Below are 19,751 nucleotides of genomic sequence, written 5' to 3'. Positions count from 1 at the left end.
TGCAAACCGGTGAAATGCTGGTGATGGTCAGCAAAAATAAAATGTTTTCATTTGAATGCAAGAAACTGTAAGTGACATTTCTTAATTTTTCTGCATTCTTAATGGCAGCCATCCATTCAACCTCATCCAAACAATTTTTCCAAAAATGCCAATATTCATTATGTGTTTCCTGCAGGAGGCGGTTGGAAATGTCATAAAAAAATTACAAAAAAATCTCCAAAAATTAAAAACTACCCAAAAGTCCATTTATCTAACCTGGCAGTGGGCTGTGGGGGCACTGACCCCCACAACCCCCCCTTCTAGCTGCGCCAGTGGTTAGTTTGAAGGCCCCTAATTGGAAAGAGATTCCCCACCTCTTTCTGTCAAAAAAAGTGAGACATTCCAATTTAATTATGTCTGTGGTGATTACAGATCATAGCGGGACTAGGTTAAAAATCAATCCAGCGTCTCCAGTCTCCTTAAAGGCTTATATCCAACCAGGCTTGGCACTCTGCCCGTCGTCTCGAACTCTTAATTCGGCAGCTCTACAGCAGAGAGTCCTTCTCACTGGAATGCTAAACATTTGTTTCATATTCAGGAAGAGAGCGGAGGGGGGGTGGGCTGATTTTCCTCGCTCTCCTCCTCAGAAGGGGGTCTTTTTTGAGCCACCTGCACATTTTCCGCATAGCAGCAGCCAATGTTGGCCGCTGCAGGAATGTCATCCCGCTGAGCAGCCACTCAATAAAGACCAAGTGTGAAGAATGCTGCAAGTACACACACACACACATGCTCACACAGGATATTACTGTACTTTACATGTGTTCAACATGGGCTGCCGACTTGGCACATTCTAATCTGGTGCAATTTGAAAAGTGTTTTCGAATCATTTGGGCGGCGCTAGCCGGGCAGGTGTAGCTAAAAATAAACCTTGCTGCAGGGTGCGCGCCAGTCGTAATAAGCCACATATGTCCATGGCTGGTATAATACTCTCAAGTCAATAACGTCTTTATGTGGATTTTTTTTCCCCCCACTATACATTAAAGTGCTATTTCGCCCCAATTACATGCTAATGATGAACCACGAGTCTTGCAGTCTGACCACGTTAAAATACGGCCAAACTGTTTTAGGACTTATTTGTTGAGCAGATTGGCTCGGAAAAATATTCCGCAAGATAATCACTCAGGATAAAATTGAAGAGACATCCAAAACTGAGGCCTTGTGCAGCTTTGATTAGAAAGTGGCCATCATTGAAATTGGCTGTGACTCCTCCCACAACGGCGCACCCCTCCCTCTCATATTTGATTTGGCTGTTATTGTAGTCACGGTAGGTAGAATTATTTCTTATAATTTACAACTAAACCATTGCTGTGTATTACATATAAAAAGACAGAAAGCCAAAAGCCATCTGCCCCCTGAACTATTTTTATGACTTTTTGTGTTTTCCGGAAAATACCAAACGGTTCCTATCATCCATTTTTCACGCCTTGAGAGCAGTCCGAAGCCCAAACTGTACAGATTGTTATTTTGGGATAATTACCTCAATTTGAACCCCTTTCCCCTACGCAGTGTTTATGTCTATGAACACATACGTACTGTATATACTCTGTAGGTGTGTTTGGGCGAGACAGGAACGGGTGGAGCTGTTGAGGAATGAGTCTGTCGTACATATCACATTGCCAGTCGGGTGAGTTTCATGTTTTTCTTTTTCGCTTTTTCTCCCGCTGATCTTATCGTAGATGGACCGCATGCTAACGACTAATATAACGACTATTAATATAATCCGATATGCTCATCATACCCGTTTAATCGGGATTAGGACAGTAATGGAGAACAGATACAACTGATGATGATTTTTTTTTTCTTTCAAACTCCACTAAATAAAAGTGAAGGGCCTCTCAAATGATTCTGGTTTGCTCCAAATCCAACATTTCGGGACATTCCAAAGTTATTCACTCGGTAAATCTGTCAATTGCATATCTACCATATTGTAATTGTGCAGTAAAATCTTAAAGGGCTTTTACTGAACAAAATAAAAACCCTGAAATTTGGACAATTTTTTGCTAAGTACCACGCTTGGAATGAAGAAAAAAAAAAACGTGCGCCCACACAGATTGTTATGAAACCGCTCATTTTGAGCCTTGTAAAAGTTTAGCCTTTATCTGCCCAGTCTGAAATCTGATTGGAGAAAGGCCAGCTTCTTATTTTGGGGGATTTCTAACACCTTGCCCTCCCCCCTCCGGGCGGTCTGAGGTTATAATTAGAAAGACGGAGGACGTCGGTAGACGAGCTAGCAAGGTCGGCCGTGACAGTTTACAGAGTGTCGGCTCTGAAATTGTGCACAGTCCCCCTCGCACGCCTCCCATGCAGACAATATGGCTTCCTATGTCTGCACTCGTCTGTCTGGCGCAGACTTTTTAACATGTTTTCACACATGCGCGTACATTTTCTCACATGTGTGAAGGAGGTCTGAGCGCTCTGTCAGTCATGCCGGAGCGGACGACAGAGAAACGCACAAAGTGCCTTTTCATTCACGCTTCATTTATATTAGTCTGTTCACACTTCACGGCAACGAGCCGGGCTTTAAGTATACGCTCGGTGAAAAAGCAGCCGAAGCGAGCGGCCCGGGCCTTGTACTGTATCATTACAGACACGCCATTAGTCATTGTAAACAAAGACTCAATTAGGGTGGCGATATTCCAGAGCCTATTTATAAATGCCGAATTTGTTTTTGCAAGCGCCGGTGGTCTGCGGTTGTATAACGTGGTTTGATGAGAATATTGTCGAGAGCAAGCTATCACTGTCGAATGTCAATAGCTGGTTTCGTGGAAGAGCTTGAAAGCAGCAATGGGCGGCCTGTGGGGCCAATATGTGGCCCTTGAGAGCATTTGATATAGACACCGTGCAATTTTAGAAAAAAAAAAGGTGTAAAAATTTGTAAGACTGGTTAACAGCACATTTTAAACAGAATGAGCTTCATGTGCCCTAAATGAAAAACATAAATGGGAGTTGACCCAGCACCGGTCAATCCAAAAAATGGCTGAGTAACAATAGACTGCCCCCTATATGTCAAAATTGGAACTGATTTACACTGGAATAGATTTGATACAATTTGTAGATACATTTTCTCTGCTCATGTCACAAAGTTTCAGTTCGCTGACTCCACTTCTCAGTCTCCCAGAAAAAAAAAAATCAACCTTTTGTTCCCCTTGGAGGAAATTGTTGCCCCACGAAGGACGTATGCAAGCAAAAATGGGGCTCTCCTATATTCTCTTCTGAACCTGGCATGCTGCTGTTTATTGCCACAGGCCTCCTGGAGGGCATATTTCATGCTTTGTAACTCAAATCTTCTCGACTCTCTTGTGTATTTTTCCTGCAATTACCTCTCCTGCCTCATTAATCTGCTGCTGAATTCATTCATCAGAGCAAATTGCCGCACATGCGCACATATGTCAAATATATTTGTTTCTGTGTAGTTGAACGGTGACGCTTTTTTTTTTTCACGTCTGGACTTTTCCTTCCGCTTCTTGTAATTCAAATAACAGAGCACAAGATGAGCTTTTGGTTCCGCTGCAGTCGCCACACCTGCGCTTCCTTCCTGCCCACCCCGGGAATTTTTCCACTTTCACCACCTGCAGATGGACAGTATGAGGAAGAGGAGGAGGATTTTCTCTCCCACTGCCATCAAGAGAACGTGCCCAGGCTTGTGTTGCAGGTAAATGTTTGTAACTTATCTGTCTGCAGCAATCCAGGTTTACTTCTTTTTAATTAGACACTTAATAAGTGACAATTTGGGCGGAACACTTGACTAGTGGTTAGCACGTCCGCCTTGTACAACTTCAAAATAACGCACACTATGTGATACAAGTGTTTCCTTGTGTTTATTTACAGAGCACATCAAAACAAAATTCAATTTGCATATACAAATAAAGTTATGCACAGAGGTCCAGTATACATGAGGTACACATACATGTGGCCACGTTTAACATCATTGTAAAGACATTGAGGTGAGATAGGCGTAAATAAAAGAGAAATACATGTTATGTTTTCCACATAGGAGAGACAATACGAAAACGGTGGCTTCTTCTTCTCGGACACAAACAGCAGTTTTCAAAATGTGTGGGAACACCTCCCCCTAGTGGGCTTCAGAAGACTTGCGGGGAGGCGCAGCAGCATGAGGAAAACAAATCAACCGGGGTAAAAATATTGGGATTTTTTTTTGTCTTGGGAAATTCAGTCCAATGAAGGCTTCTACCGAAAAGAACAAACTTCAAATATGTTAAAGAAAAGATTGAAAATCAAGTTTATGTTGCGACATCAGTGGGTGAATGATGAGACTTTCTCAAAGCGCTTTGCATCGCCCTTGAAACACTAGACAAGTAAAAGCCCATTTGCTAATTCTTATTGAGGGCACGTCTCGCCTATAGGGGGCACCAGAGACAAAATGAGATCATTTCACTGAATTGTTTTTAAATGTTCAATTGGCTCAGTGTCCCGCAAAATCATAAATGGGAATGCGACTTGGCAAAAGGGACAAAAATAAAAACACAATTACATTTCGATATAATTGGACCAGCTTGTGTCGTTTGGGTAGAGGAATACATAATATATATTAAGGTTTACTTCAAATAATTTTCATCTCACACACACAAACACACTCTTTTTCATGTTAAATGTTGACAGCTGTCATACACATAAAACTTAGAGGAAGACTTATAATGCTTAACATGTTTAAGTAGTATGGTTTAAAAAAATAAAACATTTGTATATTGCATAGTTTATATATGCACGACATGTATCCCATGAAACCAATCTACTATATACACGCACACCGCTCGTGAGATGCATTCTTCTAATCAACAATGTTAATGACCGTTAATAGCGAGATAGAAAAAAAAAATCACGTCTACGGGGTGTGACAATGACGTCATGAGAGTCCACCAAGATCCTGCTGGTAATCAATCGTGCTCCCTTTACAGTTCCTCGGATCCACCTACTTACTCTTGAGCGAGCCGATCATCACCTTGGAAACAAAGTTGACGATGGCGCTGGCCGGCTGCTCGGGGTCGTGCTCGGCAAAAAGATGGCACACGTTGTCCATGGAGGTGCCACTTTTTCTCGCCACAAAGCCAAAGATCCTGCGCAGAAGCCAAGAAAAGGGTAAGAAAAACATTGATTGATTTGAAAAACGTGTAGGAATGGTGTTCTTACTTTGCTGATGAGCAGCCATCCCTTTTCCATCTGTTATGAGAGAAAAGGAAAAAAATGACCACCTTGATGCAACATCAATATGCCAGCCCCAACAGTGGTCATTCCAGTAATCTCACTCACTTTCTATCTTGAGGGTCCAAAGCACAGAATATGACCGTGTTGACGTTGTAATGCCTCCTAAAGAAAAGCCTACAAAGCAGACAAGATATATTAATTAGCACTTGTGACAGACATGAATGGATCTTGTGTGTTGGACTCACTTCCTCTGGTTGTCAGTGAGGGTGATTCCCTGCGAGGAGACCTTGAAGTGGACCACTGTGGAAGTCGGAGGGGGGTTGGAGCTCAGAATCATCCCGGTGGCTTTCTGCACCGCCTGCACCCCCGTCAGCGACTCCATGTCCACCGAGCCCAGGAACCAAACGTTACAGGCTACAGAGATGGGAATTGACAAATTTTTGTAATTGTGTCACTCGACAGCCAAGCAGTGTAAACCGAACGAAGCGAGTTACCTGCTCCTTGTTTGAGCAGTTCCGCGGCAGAGTTTGTGACTGACTGAGACGTGTTCTCCACCACATCTTCGAGAGGATCTAAAAAAAAAAAAGTTGGAGGGGAAAATCGATAATTTCAGATAAAAATATGATTCACATAACAGACTCAAATCAGATTTTTTTTTTTTTTACCTCTGTCTGGTATGATGAGTTTACAGGGCAGGGCCAAGGGAGTTATTGAATGTTGGCAAACCAATGCAGTTAAACTTCCTGTAAAACAAAAAATACATGCAGGGACTTTGATTGTGTTATTACGAAACAGATTATTGAATGTTGCTAAATTGAAAAAGGTTTGGGAAATCTTGGACTGTAAAATGCGCCCTTGAACGCCAGAGGGCAGCAGAGCGCCGCGCCCGTAGCGACAGATTATTACCAAACTGGTTAACGACTGTTTAACTGGAAAAACTTTTGGGAAATCTTGAATTGTAAGATGCACCCTTGAACGCCAGAGGGCAGCAGAGCGCAGCGCCTGTAGCGACTGGAATGATTTTGATTTGCCAAATGATGTCACTCACCAAAATAGGGCTCATTGGGGCAACCTTTCAAGCGAACACCCTTCTGTGAGCACTCAATCAGGAAATGGCGCACTAATTCATTGGCAAGATCTCCACCTGCCAAACACACAAAACAAGATCATGACTTCATTGCAATTGTTCTGTTTTCGAGAGATTCAACGGCTCCTCTAGAGCAAAAGCAGCAGGTCCGTCCGAGCTTGCCGGGTAATTCCCTTCAAAGACGTGAAGTTGCTGCCACTCGTGAGATGAATGGGATTATGATTCCACAGGAGAGCCTCAGAGGGTGTTGGGGGCGGCCAGGAGGAGCTGAGGAATGTCTGGACACAAAGGCTCGGAGAAAGACCCGCTCCTTGAGATGGGTTGGGTTTCACACTAATAAGAAACCACAATGGACTAAGCTGAGAGTGCGGAGGGGGGACCGTGTCATGATGTCACCACAGGTGCCTTTGGACCGCGTCGGGACCATGGTGAACAAAAGGGACAGGTGCGTGTGTGTGTTGAGAGGGTTCACATAAGCAGTGGCCAGAAAGGTATGTCCGTACACTTTGTGCTGAACTTGAGAAGGATGCGCACGCTTTTATTGTCCCACAGAAAAACGGTGAGATGCAACTTTGTGTCACGCTGCAACATGTCCAGAGAATGTTTGGTTTCAGAAATAACTCCTCACTTCAGTGACCCCCATTGACATCGGACAGGAGGCGGGATGGATGGATGGATGGATGGATGGATGGATGGATGGATGGATGGATGGATGGATGGATGGATGGATGGATGGATGGATGGATGGATGGATGGATGGATGGATGGATAGAGCACCTCCTTTGTTCTAGGCTGAAAGATTAGCGGCTGATCTGAGAGCTATCAGACAGCGGCACTCTGTTTTGCTTCATGGCGATGACGCCCCTCGTACAGTGAAGACTCTCGGGTTCCACTATGAAGGCGACTATAGTGGACAGTAACATGAGATGGCTTTGGAAGTGATTCCCAGGATGTCCCTGAGACTCACTTTGCAGTAAGGCCATTTTGTTTCCCTCCCAAAATTCATTCAGTTAACGTTTGCCACCGCCACATACTCCAAAATGTTCAGGTACCAAATGAACAATTGAGATTCTCTGATGTGTTTTGTACCTTTTTTGCTCTGCTGGAGAACAGAGGCCGGGGGTGTGGCCACCTTCATGGCCAGCCCGTAGGCACCTCGGAAGGAATGGCTGTCCCGCACAATGAAGCAGCCTGGCTCCTTGTCCTTTAAGACTGAAATGGCTGCGCCACAAAAACATTTTCAGCAAAAAATGAAAGAAAAGTCAAACCTGCATTGGACATTGCTGTGAGTATGAAGCAAAGTGGAATGTGAGGAGCAACGTTATCGCATTTCTGCCACTAGTGGCCGCCTCTTTTTAGGGCAAGACCTTGGTCCAGCTTGACCTTGTGGAAATGAGTTAGTATACCGTGACAAGTCAAGTGTTTTGCTCACATGCAAAGTTGAAAGCTCATGTTTTGCAGTTTTCCATGAGCCATCTGTGTCCAGTATGTGTGCTTCAAATTTGAACGCCATCAGATTTAATGGGATGTGTTTATTTTTAACACCGCCTTGAAGTTACCCGAAATGGGCCACTTCCTGTGACTTTTCACAGGCGAAGGTTTTGGAGACATCTACTCATGATGACTAAGATGAGTCTGGTTTACCAGGATGAAGATGAATTTTGTTTTTACCATGTGAAAGCCAGAACAATTTGAAGGGACAAACTCACCTTGGTCTCTGGAGATGTCAGCCTTGTACCAGAATTTGGATGTATCTTGTACAAATTTGACCGTAACCTGCTTGCTGGCTAGCACATCTGCAAAACAAACAAGAGCAGAGTGAACTTTGCGTGCTCATCAAGCCCACCGGCTTGTTTTCGTAGCTCCCGCCTGGCTCACCCGGCAGAGGCGAACCTGTTCTCGGGATCTGAGCCGACAGGTCTGGCAAGACGTTGGGGAAGGGGATACTCAGGGAACTCGTGCTGTGCGGACTTGAGAATCCGCTCGGTGCAGGGGATGCTGTGCCCCCATGTTCCCCATCTGGTACCCTCTTCTTCTCAGGCTGATGCGGCAGCTGAGATTGATTCTCATCCAAGGAGAGAATCCCGTTTGGGGGACAGTGTGAATCTTCCTGTTCGTCGAAGCTTTGGGCGGGACTGTGGCCGAGAGCGTAGCGAGCCATACGGCTTCGCTGGCTGTTACGAGGTGAGCTGTGGCCGTTGGGTTCCGGGTGGACGCCTCGGTGCCCGTAGTCCAGTGAGGGGGAGTGCTGGGGGGATTGCCTGTTGGAGGGGAAGCTGTTCAAAGAGGCTTGACGGCTCAGGACGGGGTGTTCCGGCCAAGACTGGTTCACTGATGGGCTTTTGTTGTAAAAAGGGAGAAAGATGAGAGCACGTAATTTTATATTCGGATGCAGATGGACGAAAACTTACCCGTCATTCCGCTGATGGGAGCCAACATTGGAGGCGGAATGTGTCGTCCGGTGGCAGTTGATATTTGCCATATCGACTCCAACGTGATTGACCATTTCTGAATAGCCTCGTGATTCTGTGTGAGTGAAGAGAATTACTGACGGCTTTTCTTTCCATTTTGTATTTGAAGCGAGAGGGAGGAAGTACAGGAATGGCCTCATCATTGGAAAATACTGCCCCGAGAGAAGAGATGTGGATCGTGTCCAATCAATATTGTGGCGTACAGGAAATGAAAACAGCAGTCGTCAATCTTTATGAGACTACCTAGCAATTATTTCCGCCACAAATCAGATTTAATTGAGCGCTCTGACATAGTTAGCTGAAAGCTCGCTGTTGTTCAACTTGGCGTTTCCTTGTTTGTATTTGCCACTGTGTACACTTTCAAAAGCGGGGGGGGGGGGAAGAAAAGTTTGTCTCTGTGTCAAACTTCCTGGCCCACAGTAACCACGGCAACGAGACAGAACTGAATGTAGCTGAGTTTCTGGCCCGAGCGTCTCTGCTTTTAAGAGGCACAGCGGGGGCGGCGTTTAGTTCCCAGGCCTTTCGAAGCAAAAGACCGACAACTGCGGGCCGCAACGTCGATACGGGAAAGTTGAGTTAAAATAAAATACAAGACGGCGATATCGTCCGTCTGTCTCTTTGTGATTTACAATCCATGATGTAAGGATTAAGTCCATTTCATTGAAGTCCTCTGTCCCATGCTGGTACCACTTCTTAGCTGTGGGAGCAATCTAGAAGATAGACGGTCTTCACTACAGATAAAGCCCACAAAACCAAAAGCATTGAATCTAACCGAGGAACCAAAGATCGGTCAGGAAAATTGTTTTGGGGTTTCTCTCTGAAAATCAGGCGAGAAATCGTCTTACCGTGGTCTGTCCGGAAGCCTCCGTAGGAATGAATGGCAGGTGGTGGCGTTTGCCGGAATGACTGAGTAAACTCGGGCACATTTTTCACTGAAACCATCAAAACGAGACATTTGTTATTTCCGTATGCTCAAAATAAGGTGGCCTCAACATTTGACAGGATCACAACTTAAGCAGAAGGACTTTGACGCACCGTATGGCGTAGGTGGAGATATAGGGAAGGCGGGAGTGGGCGGAGCCACATCACACCCGGCTTCGACCCTGCCGTCTGCGTCTGGACCTGGCGACCCGTAGTCAGCGCTGTCGTTCCTGCACAACACGGCATGCTGGAGACAAACAGGAAAAGTTGCCATCAAGCCAACATCTGGAAGCAAACCTGCGCCGTTTCACGTACCTGCTGGGATTGCGGCGAGTACGTCCTCTGGATTCTGTACTCCTCGGTTCGCGTCCAACCCGAGCTGCAGAACCTTGCGACGTCGCTCCCTTGACGGCTTAAACTCCGTGCCACATCCCCGTCGTTGGACTGGACAACTGGACACGCAGAACCGTAGAGGAATCATTAAACGGGGGCTGAGTTCATTCTGGCAGGTTGATCAAAGGCTAACGCCTGAAGTCGTGTTTTGAGAGGACAGCTGAGGAATGCGAGGGAGCAATCTGGTGGGCTACTGTGTGTGGGGGGTTGCTCAGAGTACTCTGAGGAACATCACCATTCAGCACATGGGTGTTAATTTGATGTTCTCAGGACTGTCAACCCTGAAGAATGCTAATGATGCCCAAGTGCTAAAAATGCAGCTCATCAGTCACATTGTCTAGCGAGTGGACCAGAGCTGTCATGTCCTGGTGGTCATTTGATAAGCAACAATGCATAACCCCCCCCTCCCCTCCCTTTGAGTTTGACTCCGCCCCCTTTCTTGCAGCTGATACGCTCAGACAGGTATTAGCTTTGTTTGAATCAAATGGAAAAATATTTGCCTGCAGGCTTACAGTTCTTGGGAATTCCTCAGGCCAAGCCTCCCCTCCCCTCCACCAGCCACAAATACATGCTGGAGTTGTGATTCACCCACGACCAGATGGATGACTGCCTCTCCTTTCCGCCTCATTAATTTCCTGCTCAAAACAGCAACTTGAGTGCACGGCAGCTGTCATTGACCATTCCGAGTTAAGAGAGTGAAACTTAATAACCTTGTGGTTTTTCTAAGCTCGACTCACTCAAAATGGTCATGTGTGACTTTTTTTTTTTTGGGCATTGTCAAGATCATACTAAAAGCTATTTTGATTGCTAAACAACTGAACGGGAAGTAGCCTGTTGCTTTCCACTGGAAAGCCAGTGCTTTATTTGTTGAGTCACAATGTTCAAAAAGCCCCCCCCCCCCTCTCTCTTCTGGTATACTGTGCTGGTCCTCCTCCAGATAGCTAAACGGGCAGGCCTGAACAACGCAGCGACCTGAGAAACGTACTGAAAACATCTGAAAAACGCTGGCAGCAAGCCTGCTATTTCTGCCACTCAAACACGCCGGGTTGGGAGGGGGGAAGGGGGGCTCTTCACAGTGGACAAGAAATAATGTTTTGGACCTTCACATGCTCAACTCTCTTACCCATCTGCTGCGCGTCGTTCTCGCCCAATCGCAGATGGATGCCGTTGGAGCACTCGGAAGCCGAGCCGTTGACACGCGCGCTGCCGTTCCTCTGGATGGAGCTGCTTTTGCTGGAGGGCGGCGTGAAAGTGGGGTCCAGGTCCATGATGAGCTGATTGAGCTGATCGATGGAGTTGTCAATATCCACGGTAAGAGATTTGAACTCCTCGTCTCGTTTGTTGTTGTTGTTATTGTTCAGTGCGGCTTGTTCCTTGCGAGGAACTGTTCCTCTCGGAGAAGATGTGGCCGAGGTCCCCTGCTCCGAGGTTGGGCCTTCTTTGGGCGAACTACTCCTTTGTTTGTTCCCTTGGTACCTTTCTGCATCATTTCCATCCTCGGGCATGAAAATGAACTGTTGCGCAACCATCTGTTGCTGGCGGACCCACGACTGTGTGGAATAGCTTCCCTGTCTGTAGACATGCTTTGGCACGGAAGTGATGCTGGGGTTGGAAGTCACCACCGAGTTGCTCCTGGGACCAATGTGGCCCCTTCTCGCCTCGCCATAATGTCTCTCATAGTCCTCCATAGGACAAGATGGCGGGTGATGGAGCTGGTTCTGGCTTTGCTGGATTTCCTCTCCTCCCGGACCCATGAAGCCGTCTGAGAGCAAGGAATTCTGGCTGCTTTTATGGCAGGAGGACGACAATGTCCCAAAGCTGTCCACGCTATGCAGATCCTGCCCCGTGATTACCTCATCGTCCAGAATGTCCGTCTCCCTCTCTTGAGGACTTCTTGAGGGGTCGCCGTTAATGTGCACTTGAGCTGGGACTATCTGATGAATGGCCACTCTTGGGGCCGGATCATCCATCTCCTCAAGCGAGGGGTCCTCCACTCCGAATCCACTCAACAACTGTTTGAGCTGAACTTTCTCCTGTTGGCTGGGACCCTGGTGGGAACGGACGGCGGTAGAGGTCACGGCCGCCGACGAAGCTGCGGGTCTATCTGCCCAGAGCGAGGTGCTGGACAGGCCTGAGTCGCTGCTGACGGAGAGGGCGTGATCGCTGTGGTCGGGGCTGGAGGTGGCCGAGGTGCTGCAGGTCCTCGTGACCAAGGTGGGCTCTCCTCCGTTGGGGGTCTTCTTGCTCTGTGCTTTATCCTGGCTTAAACTTTGACAGCGTGCCACTGTAACATAGGAAAGAGGTATTTCTATTATTCAAGGTGGTGGCTGGTGAGAAGATTTTTTTTTTTTTTTTAATCACAGGTCCACCACTGTTGTTGGACATCCATAGAAGGTAATAAATAAACAAGATGGGATTATATAATACAACGGCTGCACATCTTGACAGTTGTGACCCCTGCATTCCTCTCCCTGCTGCGATCGAGCCACCCTTCTCTGCCCCTTGACCTTTGGCATATGTCCAAACAACCTCTTTAATGCTCGAGAAGCACAGGAGGTCAGCGGTATGTGGCCGGGCCCGCTCATCATCCATCACGAGAGACGTCAAGATCAACACTAGAAGAATTTGCTCTCGCTGCTAGTTCAACTTTATGAATCCGCTGAGGACACCCAAAAAAACCCCACAGACTTCTCACTTGATCTATCGTCTTCAGTTCAAGACCATGATCAGATCTAAAGAGCAGACATGCATGATAATGCTCCCCCTCCTCACCCCCGCCACTGATGTAAGACTATTGGCTTACCCCCCCACATGCACAAACACACAAGTGGGAACGCGCATCCGGCTTGCCGGGCCGGCTCGGGCCTCCTCCCGCAGCTTCCCAGTAAATCTCTCTCGTAACATTCCGAGCAAGGTGCAAGCTGCTTTATAGGCAGATGTTTCCCCCCCTATGCGCTGACCATCACCCCTCCGTCATTTAAGCCTAACAAATACTCCTACCTTTTTCGCAACTCGCAGGCGGGGACGCAAGAGAATCCACATCTCCTAAGAAGTTGATGAAGAGCCGAGGTGACGCAGCAGCGCCGCCGCCGCAGCGGACACGGCTTTTTCCATGCCGGATAACGTTCAGGGTCAAATGGCTGGAGTGAGTTCTTTCCTCGCTGAGAAGGTGAGTGTGTTTGCACTCCACACAAGGAGTGTAAAAGGTTGCGGTAGGGTGGGGGGGAATCTCCAAATAAGGGCAGAGGAATGTAAACACGTGAGGCGGGGCTTAGGAGAAGAGGGGGGGAGGAAAAGGCAGACCTCCTGCTCTACATGAGGGGGACTACCCCTATCGGAAGGGGGGGGGGGGGGGGGGGTGCTTTATAGGCTCCGAGAATGAAAACAACATTCCTTCCTGCTGATTTTTCACTCTTCAGAAAGATACTTTTTAATTAAAGCAGTTGCCTTGCACTCTCCGCAAGAAGTGGCAGCCCGGTAGTTGTCCTCCTCTCGCTGGCGTGTCATTAAATCACATTCCTGACATCTTTAGCGTACAATATGGTCCAGAAACAGATGTGGCCCACACTCAATTATGGGCTGCAATAATCACACTTTACCTTCAGTGTGGATGGGAAATTCTACAGTGCTCATTCTCTTGTGATGATTGGTGTTAAAAATATGTTATGAGTTTGGACTAATCTTCTGATAGTAGCATGTTGTGGAAATATGACAAGGGCTATGTAACATTCCACCTCAGTGTGTGCTCAAAAGTTTAAAAATTTTAATGAGACTATTTGAATAGGTGTAAAACATTTTATCTTTTCAGAATTTTCCTGCCATTTTTGACAGTCTGCCGCTATTTTAAATTTTTTTACAAATGGTGAAAAGTATAGCACAGCAACTATTTGCATTTTTTCCACCATTTTGACCATGCAGCCATTTCCCCCCCCCCCCTTTTTTATTTTATTTTTTAAATTGCATCATTTTGACAGAAGATCCCACCGCATACTATATTTGTTGGCGCTACGTAGTCTACATAAAAACTTGACGTCAAATATGACGAAGCAAGTGTCACGATTTGTGACTTTTTGAAAGTGATTTTTTTCCTTTAAATGCTTGGTTTAACTGCTGTAAAAGTGGGTCACAAAGTATTGAACTTATAAATAGTTCTCAATTCCTGTATTCCACCCAAATTTTATGTAGCCTTGTCGTCTGCGGTCAGTCCCAACAAAAGTGTCATGTGTCAAACTTTTTGGAGGATCTACAACTATGCAATTATAGAATGCCCTTCCTTAAATTCCTCCAATTCCAACATCCCAACTGTCAAAACCTAGAGCCATAATTTGAAAAATGAATACCGATGCTCCTTTCTTCCTACTCGACAAACAATGACTCCAAACTACAGTAGCCCCGACCGACGGTGACATGACAGGCGGTCGGCTACCTTTAAATATTGACTTTCTGCAAGATTACATAGCAAGTGATGAGAGGGCAAAATGCACCTATTCACTATTTCTTCTTTAATAAGCAACTTGCAAACGTTTCCAGCTGTTAGCGCCCCTTTTTGTCAGTAAACACCCTCTCTGGGCTGCTTTTGAATCCCTCTCTTAATTCACACATAGCACTAAAACACACATTGGTACTGATTGGAGGAGAAAAAAAAAAGCCATTGAAGTAAATGAGTTCTCCCCCCCCACCATCTTAGCACTCTTGTGGCAAACAGTTTTTAGACTTCCTCGGGTTGTGTCGCTTTGTAGGCTGTCAAAAAAAGGGATGCGGGGTGCTGGGAAGAAAATGTAGAATTCCCACAAAGTCTCGCTCGGATGTCGTGTTTACATGAGAAAGCGGGGCTGTAAATATCCCACATGAATGCTTCGGAATCAAGCGAGGGGGTTGCGGCTTTGTTCATGTCTGCTTTTTTTATTTTATTTTTTTTTAATTGGGACATAAATGTTTATGTGAGCATAACACAGCGCAACTTTCATAAAAGTGAGTGATGGGAATTAGGTGGATGGGGATCTATTCTGGGAGGCTCTTGTGAATGGCGCCGTTGCGTGGAGAGCGCCGACCACGGAGGGGACGGCCCGCCGCCAATCTCCGAATGCCGAGGCTGCGCGATGGTTCAAGCGCGCCTACTCATTTGATGCTAGAAAAGCCCTGAGAACTCAAGTCTCGCTGACTTTGAAGCCGCCGACGTTCACACAGATCAACTCTCCTCCCTTCTATCTCATTGAAGGCAGTTCCTTCCCTCCATTTTTGCTCACACTCGTCCTCGTTAGCATCGCGGTCGTTCGGCGAGAATTACCGTATTTTCCGCACTATAAGGCGCACCTTCAATGAATGGCCCATTTTAAAACTTTGTCCATATATAAGATATATACATTTGGCCCGCACCTGATTATAAGGCGCACTGTCGGCTTTTGAGAAAATTTGAGGATTTTAGATGCGCCTTATAGTGCGGAAAATACGGTAGCTGAGAATTTGACAAAGCAATTGAGGGGTACTTACGTGCTACGGTACCTTCTGCGTCACACATGTTCTGGTAGGAGTCCCAGCGGATCAGGGGGTCGGCGGTATTGTAGTCCACAGTAACGTCGGTTCCGTTGTGCCATCTGTCGGCACCTGAGGCCAAAAGAAACATGAAATCTAGCAATGAGCTCCCTTTACGACAACTTTTGCAGAGTAATAACTTTGAAAATATCACACCAGAGAGCAATGCAAAAGTCATCAGATTCAAGAGGGTTCTCATCTATCATCCGGATGTGCGATTCTCATGTCCAGTGGATTTATCTATCTTTGACATTTACTAAGAAATATGTGTTTCGTATTTGCTTGGAACCCAACGACCCTTGTATGCCTGATAGCATAAATCTCTTCATATAAACATAGTAAGCAAAATGGGGGGGCATGGATTTTTTTGTAAACTCCAAAATATTCTTAAAAAATTCTGATAAACTGAAAAAAGATTTTTTTTTAAATCTGATAAACCCGCTGTACACAATTCCCACCCAAACGGAGGTTGGCTCTTGAGCGCTTTTTTTTTCTTCTAGAGCTTTTCTTTTTGAACTCCAACTTACCGGGAATCTTTTCCGGTCCCTCCGAGAAAACCAGCTCAACTTTGCCGTACTCAGGAAATCTGGAATCTAAAACAACACAGGGATGCAAGACGTGTAAATTAAACCTGGCATGCTCCTTGTAGGCCAGACGAGTCAAGACCTGTTTTTCCTTCTCTTTTTTTTTTTTTTACCTTTGTTGGCGGATTCCATGTCCTCCTTATCAAACATCATCTTATAGCCCTGCACTGCTCCCGTGTGGAACTGCAGCCTGAAAATCACCTCCCGCTCTGAAGAAACCTCACTCTTGTGGTAACATTTAATCTAAAAGGGGAATATGAAAATACGGTGAAGTCCTGATGTCATCTGAGGGTGTATTGTGCGCTGTTTATTTTCCTTACCATAATATCCCCTTTGAGAAGCTGGGCAGGCTCCAGGGTGACGCAGATCCGCCCTCTGTGGCCTGAACCGATGTGACTGTCATGCAAAAAGTTGCAATCAAAATGAATTCTCAAGTCGCTATAAGGATTCCACAGTGAGTGACGGCACAACTTACTAGATTCCAGATGAATACACCGCTTGCATTCCCTGGTAGACTTTGACGTACGGTCGACATACTGGGGAAAAAAACAAAACATGTATTTGTAGGAATTGTGACACATTTGCGTGATTTATTAAAATGTGACTCGGCTCAAGGGCTCGCTTCGGCTGAAGCGGTCCCCGAGGTCGTCGGGCATGTGTCTGAGCATGTGCACGCATGTGTGTGTGTGTGATGTGGTCACGGTTGAATGAACTCAAACCCTGCAGCTGTGCATGCCATATAAAAATAAAATGAATAAATATAAATTAAAAAAAATAAAGCACAATTTAAAAACAGAAAAAATAAAACAATAAATAAAAATAGATCACTAAATCAAAATAAAAAAAAGTTTTAACCTCCAGAGGATTCAAAGTTGGGGATTCCGTGGAGGATGATGTAATGCAGGAATAAAGGCGAGGCGTTGATCTTCATGGAGCCGCTTAGGAGGCTGTTGAGGATCCAGACATAGCTAAAAACGACATATGGAAAGCTTGAAGAGTGACTTCGTGTTTCTTAACAACATGAAATTGAAATTCTTCCTTCTTCTTACCGCTTCTGTGACGGCGTCATGAGAGCAGAGACTTTATCATCGTAGTATTTCCTCATGGCGAAACGGTCCAAAGCTTGATCAGCACTTTGAAGGAAAATGGGGTGTGTGTGTGTGGGGGGGGGGGGATGCTTTCAATTTATTAAACACTTCCAGCAACAATGATTCAACTTGCGCTGCCCCTGTCATTAAAGCGCGTTAACCCCGACTTGTACAAGGTCAAAAGTGGCACACATGCATACACATGCATAATGGAGACGAGTGAAAGTAAGCCGAGGGACAAGGGATTCCCGCAGAGAGGAAGAGAATGGCAGCTTTAAGTAAACAGGGAGGCGGAGACCAGGGTGTGTGTGCACAACTCGGCCATTCAGGCGTCCCTAAAACTAACAAGCGTGAGGGCCTTTTCACCCAGACCCTCACCCGTGCCCCCCCCCCCCAAAAAACCTATTCTTTTGTAAATCGGACGCATTGTTTTCCTCTCTCTTGCTCTGACTTGCTCTGACTTGTGAGATCAGCAATATTTTTCTGACTAAAGACTGGCTACTGTAAATTTGTGGAGTCTCACCGGCTAGCCCGAGTCAAAACAGTCACAGTGAGTGTCCAAGATGAATAGATGTCATGAAAGTGACACCGTGGCCGGCAGCTATTAAAGTTTTTCTTCTCAGGCTGATTCATGTAATTCTATATGGGGTGATTCACCGCTTAAATTGTGTGGTTTTCCCTTTTTTTTCTTCTTTGTCAGCCTTTGAATCACATTGACCTTGAATTACAAGAGGTAAACAAATGACTTGACTTATTTTGCGGTCCGCCGAATGAGTCACGACGCATTGTTGTGGTTTGTTCGCTGCCGACTGGGAGTGGGCAAACTATGACAAACGCTGTCTAGAACACAAAAATAGACACATGAGCGCTTGCTTACCTGGCCGATACGTCTGTGAAATGCACAAAGGATGAAATGACGACGCCGATTCGCCCTTTGCCGCCCTAGACGAGTCATTGAAATGCAAAAAACACAAAATGGAAGGCTTAGTCTGGAATTGAAAACACTTTTTTTTGCCCATTCAAAATAGAATCACACGGGGAATATTTGAAATGAGATTTTAACATGATCCGAGCCAGGGGTGTCATTTTGTCACAACTGATAAATAACTAGTTTTGAAATCAGAGACTAGTAAAAAGTTAAATGGTAAAAAAAATAGCTAGTAACGTCTCTTTTTTTTAATTATTTTAAACGTGAAGACACTTTGTAATTTTTGTATTGACATAAAACAGACCAAATATAATTACACTCCGGGCCAAATTTGGCCCGCAGGCCATAGTTTGACATCCCTTATCAGGGTAGAATTAAATGACCAAATTTTGTTTTTCATTGGCGATTACAAGGTGGAAAAAAAAAAAAATCCTTGTGACTACTCACCCTGCAGTGGATGACCACCACATGCAGCGGGTCGGCATTGAGCCAGCTCTCCATGGCTTTACAGATGGTGCAGATCTTATCTAGAGGCGGGGCGTGCATGTCAGGCCAGCCTGTATCCAAGGTCTGAAAAACACACAACAGGTTGAATTGGGGCTAGTCCAATTTCACAGAGACAGCAATTATTGTTCTGATGAAGACAATCAGAAAAAACAGCAATTACGGCGCTGACGATGTATTTTTTTGTACGCCATGAGTGACCTCAAACTTTATTTACATACCTTTGGATTCATTCTTGACAGATCATGTCTTTTCTCTGACAGGTTGATAATCTGTGGAAAACACAGGCAGTGAGTCAATCTGCGTTATTTTGATAATATAAATTACAGATGAGCTCAGCGTAAACAAAAAAAAAGTTGGTCAACACTTTTCAACAGCATTCGACTGACCAGGTAATTGTCTGCGTGCTTGGACTTGAGCATTCGTGTGACATCTTTGAGGTTGTGAGCGTAGATCTCTTCCAGGCATCCCCGAGGGAAGGACACGGCGATGATGCGCTCCGTGATGTACGTCAGGTCCAGCTCGTATCCCTCCTCCATGTTGAAAGCGAGGTTCTCCTGTCACAAGAGACCCGATGAATTGATCGCCCCCGCAGGTAACTTCGCTCGAGTCAATATTTGATGATCAAAGTCCTCGCTGCTTGTCATTGTGTCCCAGTTTCTCGCCGCTATACTTGGAGATTGACCTCAAGAGCAGATTGCGTGGCGAGTAGGCGTGTTTGCACAGTAACCGTCGTCATCTTAGCAATGGAGCGACTTGTTTATTTGGAAAGATTAAAAGCACTTATCTGCGACGCTGCAACGAGATATTTAATAGCGCTGAGATGACAGCAACAAGTCGGCAGGGGGGGGGGAAAAAAAAGCTCTAGTTGAAACATGTTGGCCAGAGTGTATGGCGTCTTAGTGATGAGCTCATGACAAGAGACTTCCTGGCCTAGGCAAGAAAAAGCAAAGGCCAAAAATACCTTTCAAAAGTTGTCAACAAAAGCACAATTTATCATTCTTATTGTGTTCGTCTTAGCAAGGTGAGTGCTGCAAAACA

General features: G+C 45.7%; 1 protein-coding gene and 1 long non-coding RNA gene across 3 annotated transcripts in view; one reads left to right on the top strand and one right to left on the bottom strand.

Annotated features, from left to right (window-relative positions):
• Positions 1-3,838: 3,838 nt before the first annotated feature.
• Positions 3,839-19,249, bottom strand: LOC125985321 (tensin-3). 2 transcript variants are annotated; one of them, XM_049748044.1, is made up of 26 exons: positions 19,100-19,249; positions 18,932-18,982; positions 18,654-18,776; positions 18,156-18,220; positions 17,240-17,323; positions 17,046-17,158; positions 16,666-16,726; positions 16,511-16,586; positions 16,304-16,433; positions 16,134-16,199; positions 15,565-15,678; positions 11,198-12,358; positions 9,997-10,133; positions 9,796-9,928; positions 9,606-9,692; positions 8,701-8,815; positions 8,168-8,628; positions 7,999-8,085; positions 7,379-7,510; positions 6,251-6,346; positions 5,868-5,945; positions 5,697-5,774; positions 5,448-5,616; positions 5,308-5,376; positions 5,188-5,217; positions 3,839-5,114 (listed from the first exon to the last, which is right to left on the bottom strand). In XM_049748044.1, exons 1-26 carry the CDS (start codon positions 19,247-19,249, stop codon positions 4,970-4,972), a joined length of 4,011 nt encoding a protein of 1,336 aa, XP_049604001.1. In that variant the 3' UTR covers positions 3,839-4,969. The 2 variants fall into 2 exon arrangements, with proteins under 2 accessions (XP_049604001.1, XP_049604002.1); XM_049748045.1 differs by having other exon boundaries at positions 8,183-8,628.
• Positions 12,912-19,751, top strand: part of LOC125985323 (uncharacterized) — a 30,800-nt gene continuing 23,960 nt past the window's right edge. Inside the window, exons 1-2 of the long non-coding RNA XR_011085622.1 lie at positions 12,912-13,243; positions 18,974-19,305. This is a non-coding gene — a long non-coding RNA (uncharacterized lncRNA). The remainder of the gene's footprint in view (positions 13,244-18,973; positions 19,306-19,751) is intronic.

Source organism: Syngnathus scovelli, chromosome 17, assembly GCF_024217435.2.
Source record: "Syngnathus scovelli strain Florida chromosome 17, RoL_Ssco_1.2, whole genome shotgun sequence".
Lineage (NCBI taxonomy): Eukaryota > Metazoa > Chordata > Actinopteri > Syngnathiformes > Syngnathidae > Syngnathus > Syngnathus scovelli.
The sequence above is the reverse complement of the archived record's forward strand: the minus strand, read 5'-3'. Positions and strand labels throughout refer to the sequence as shown.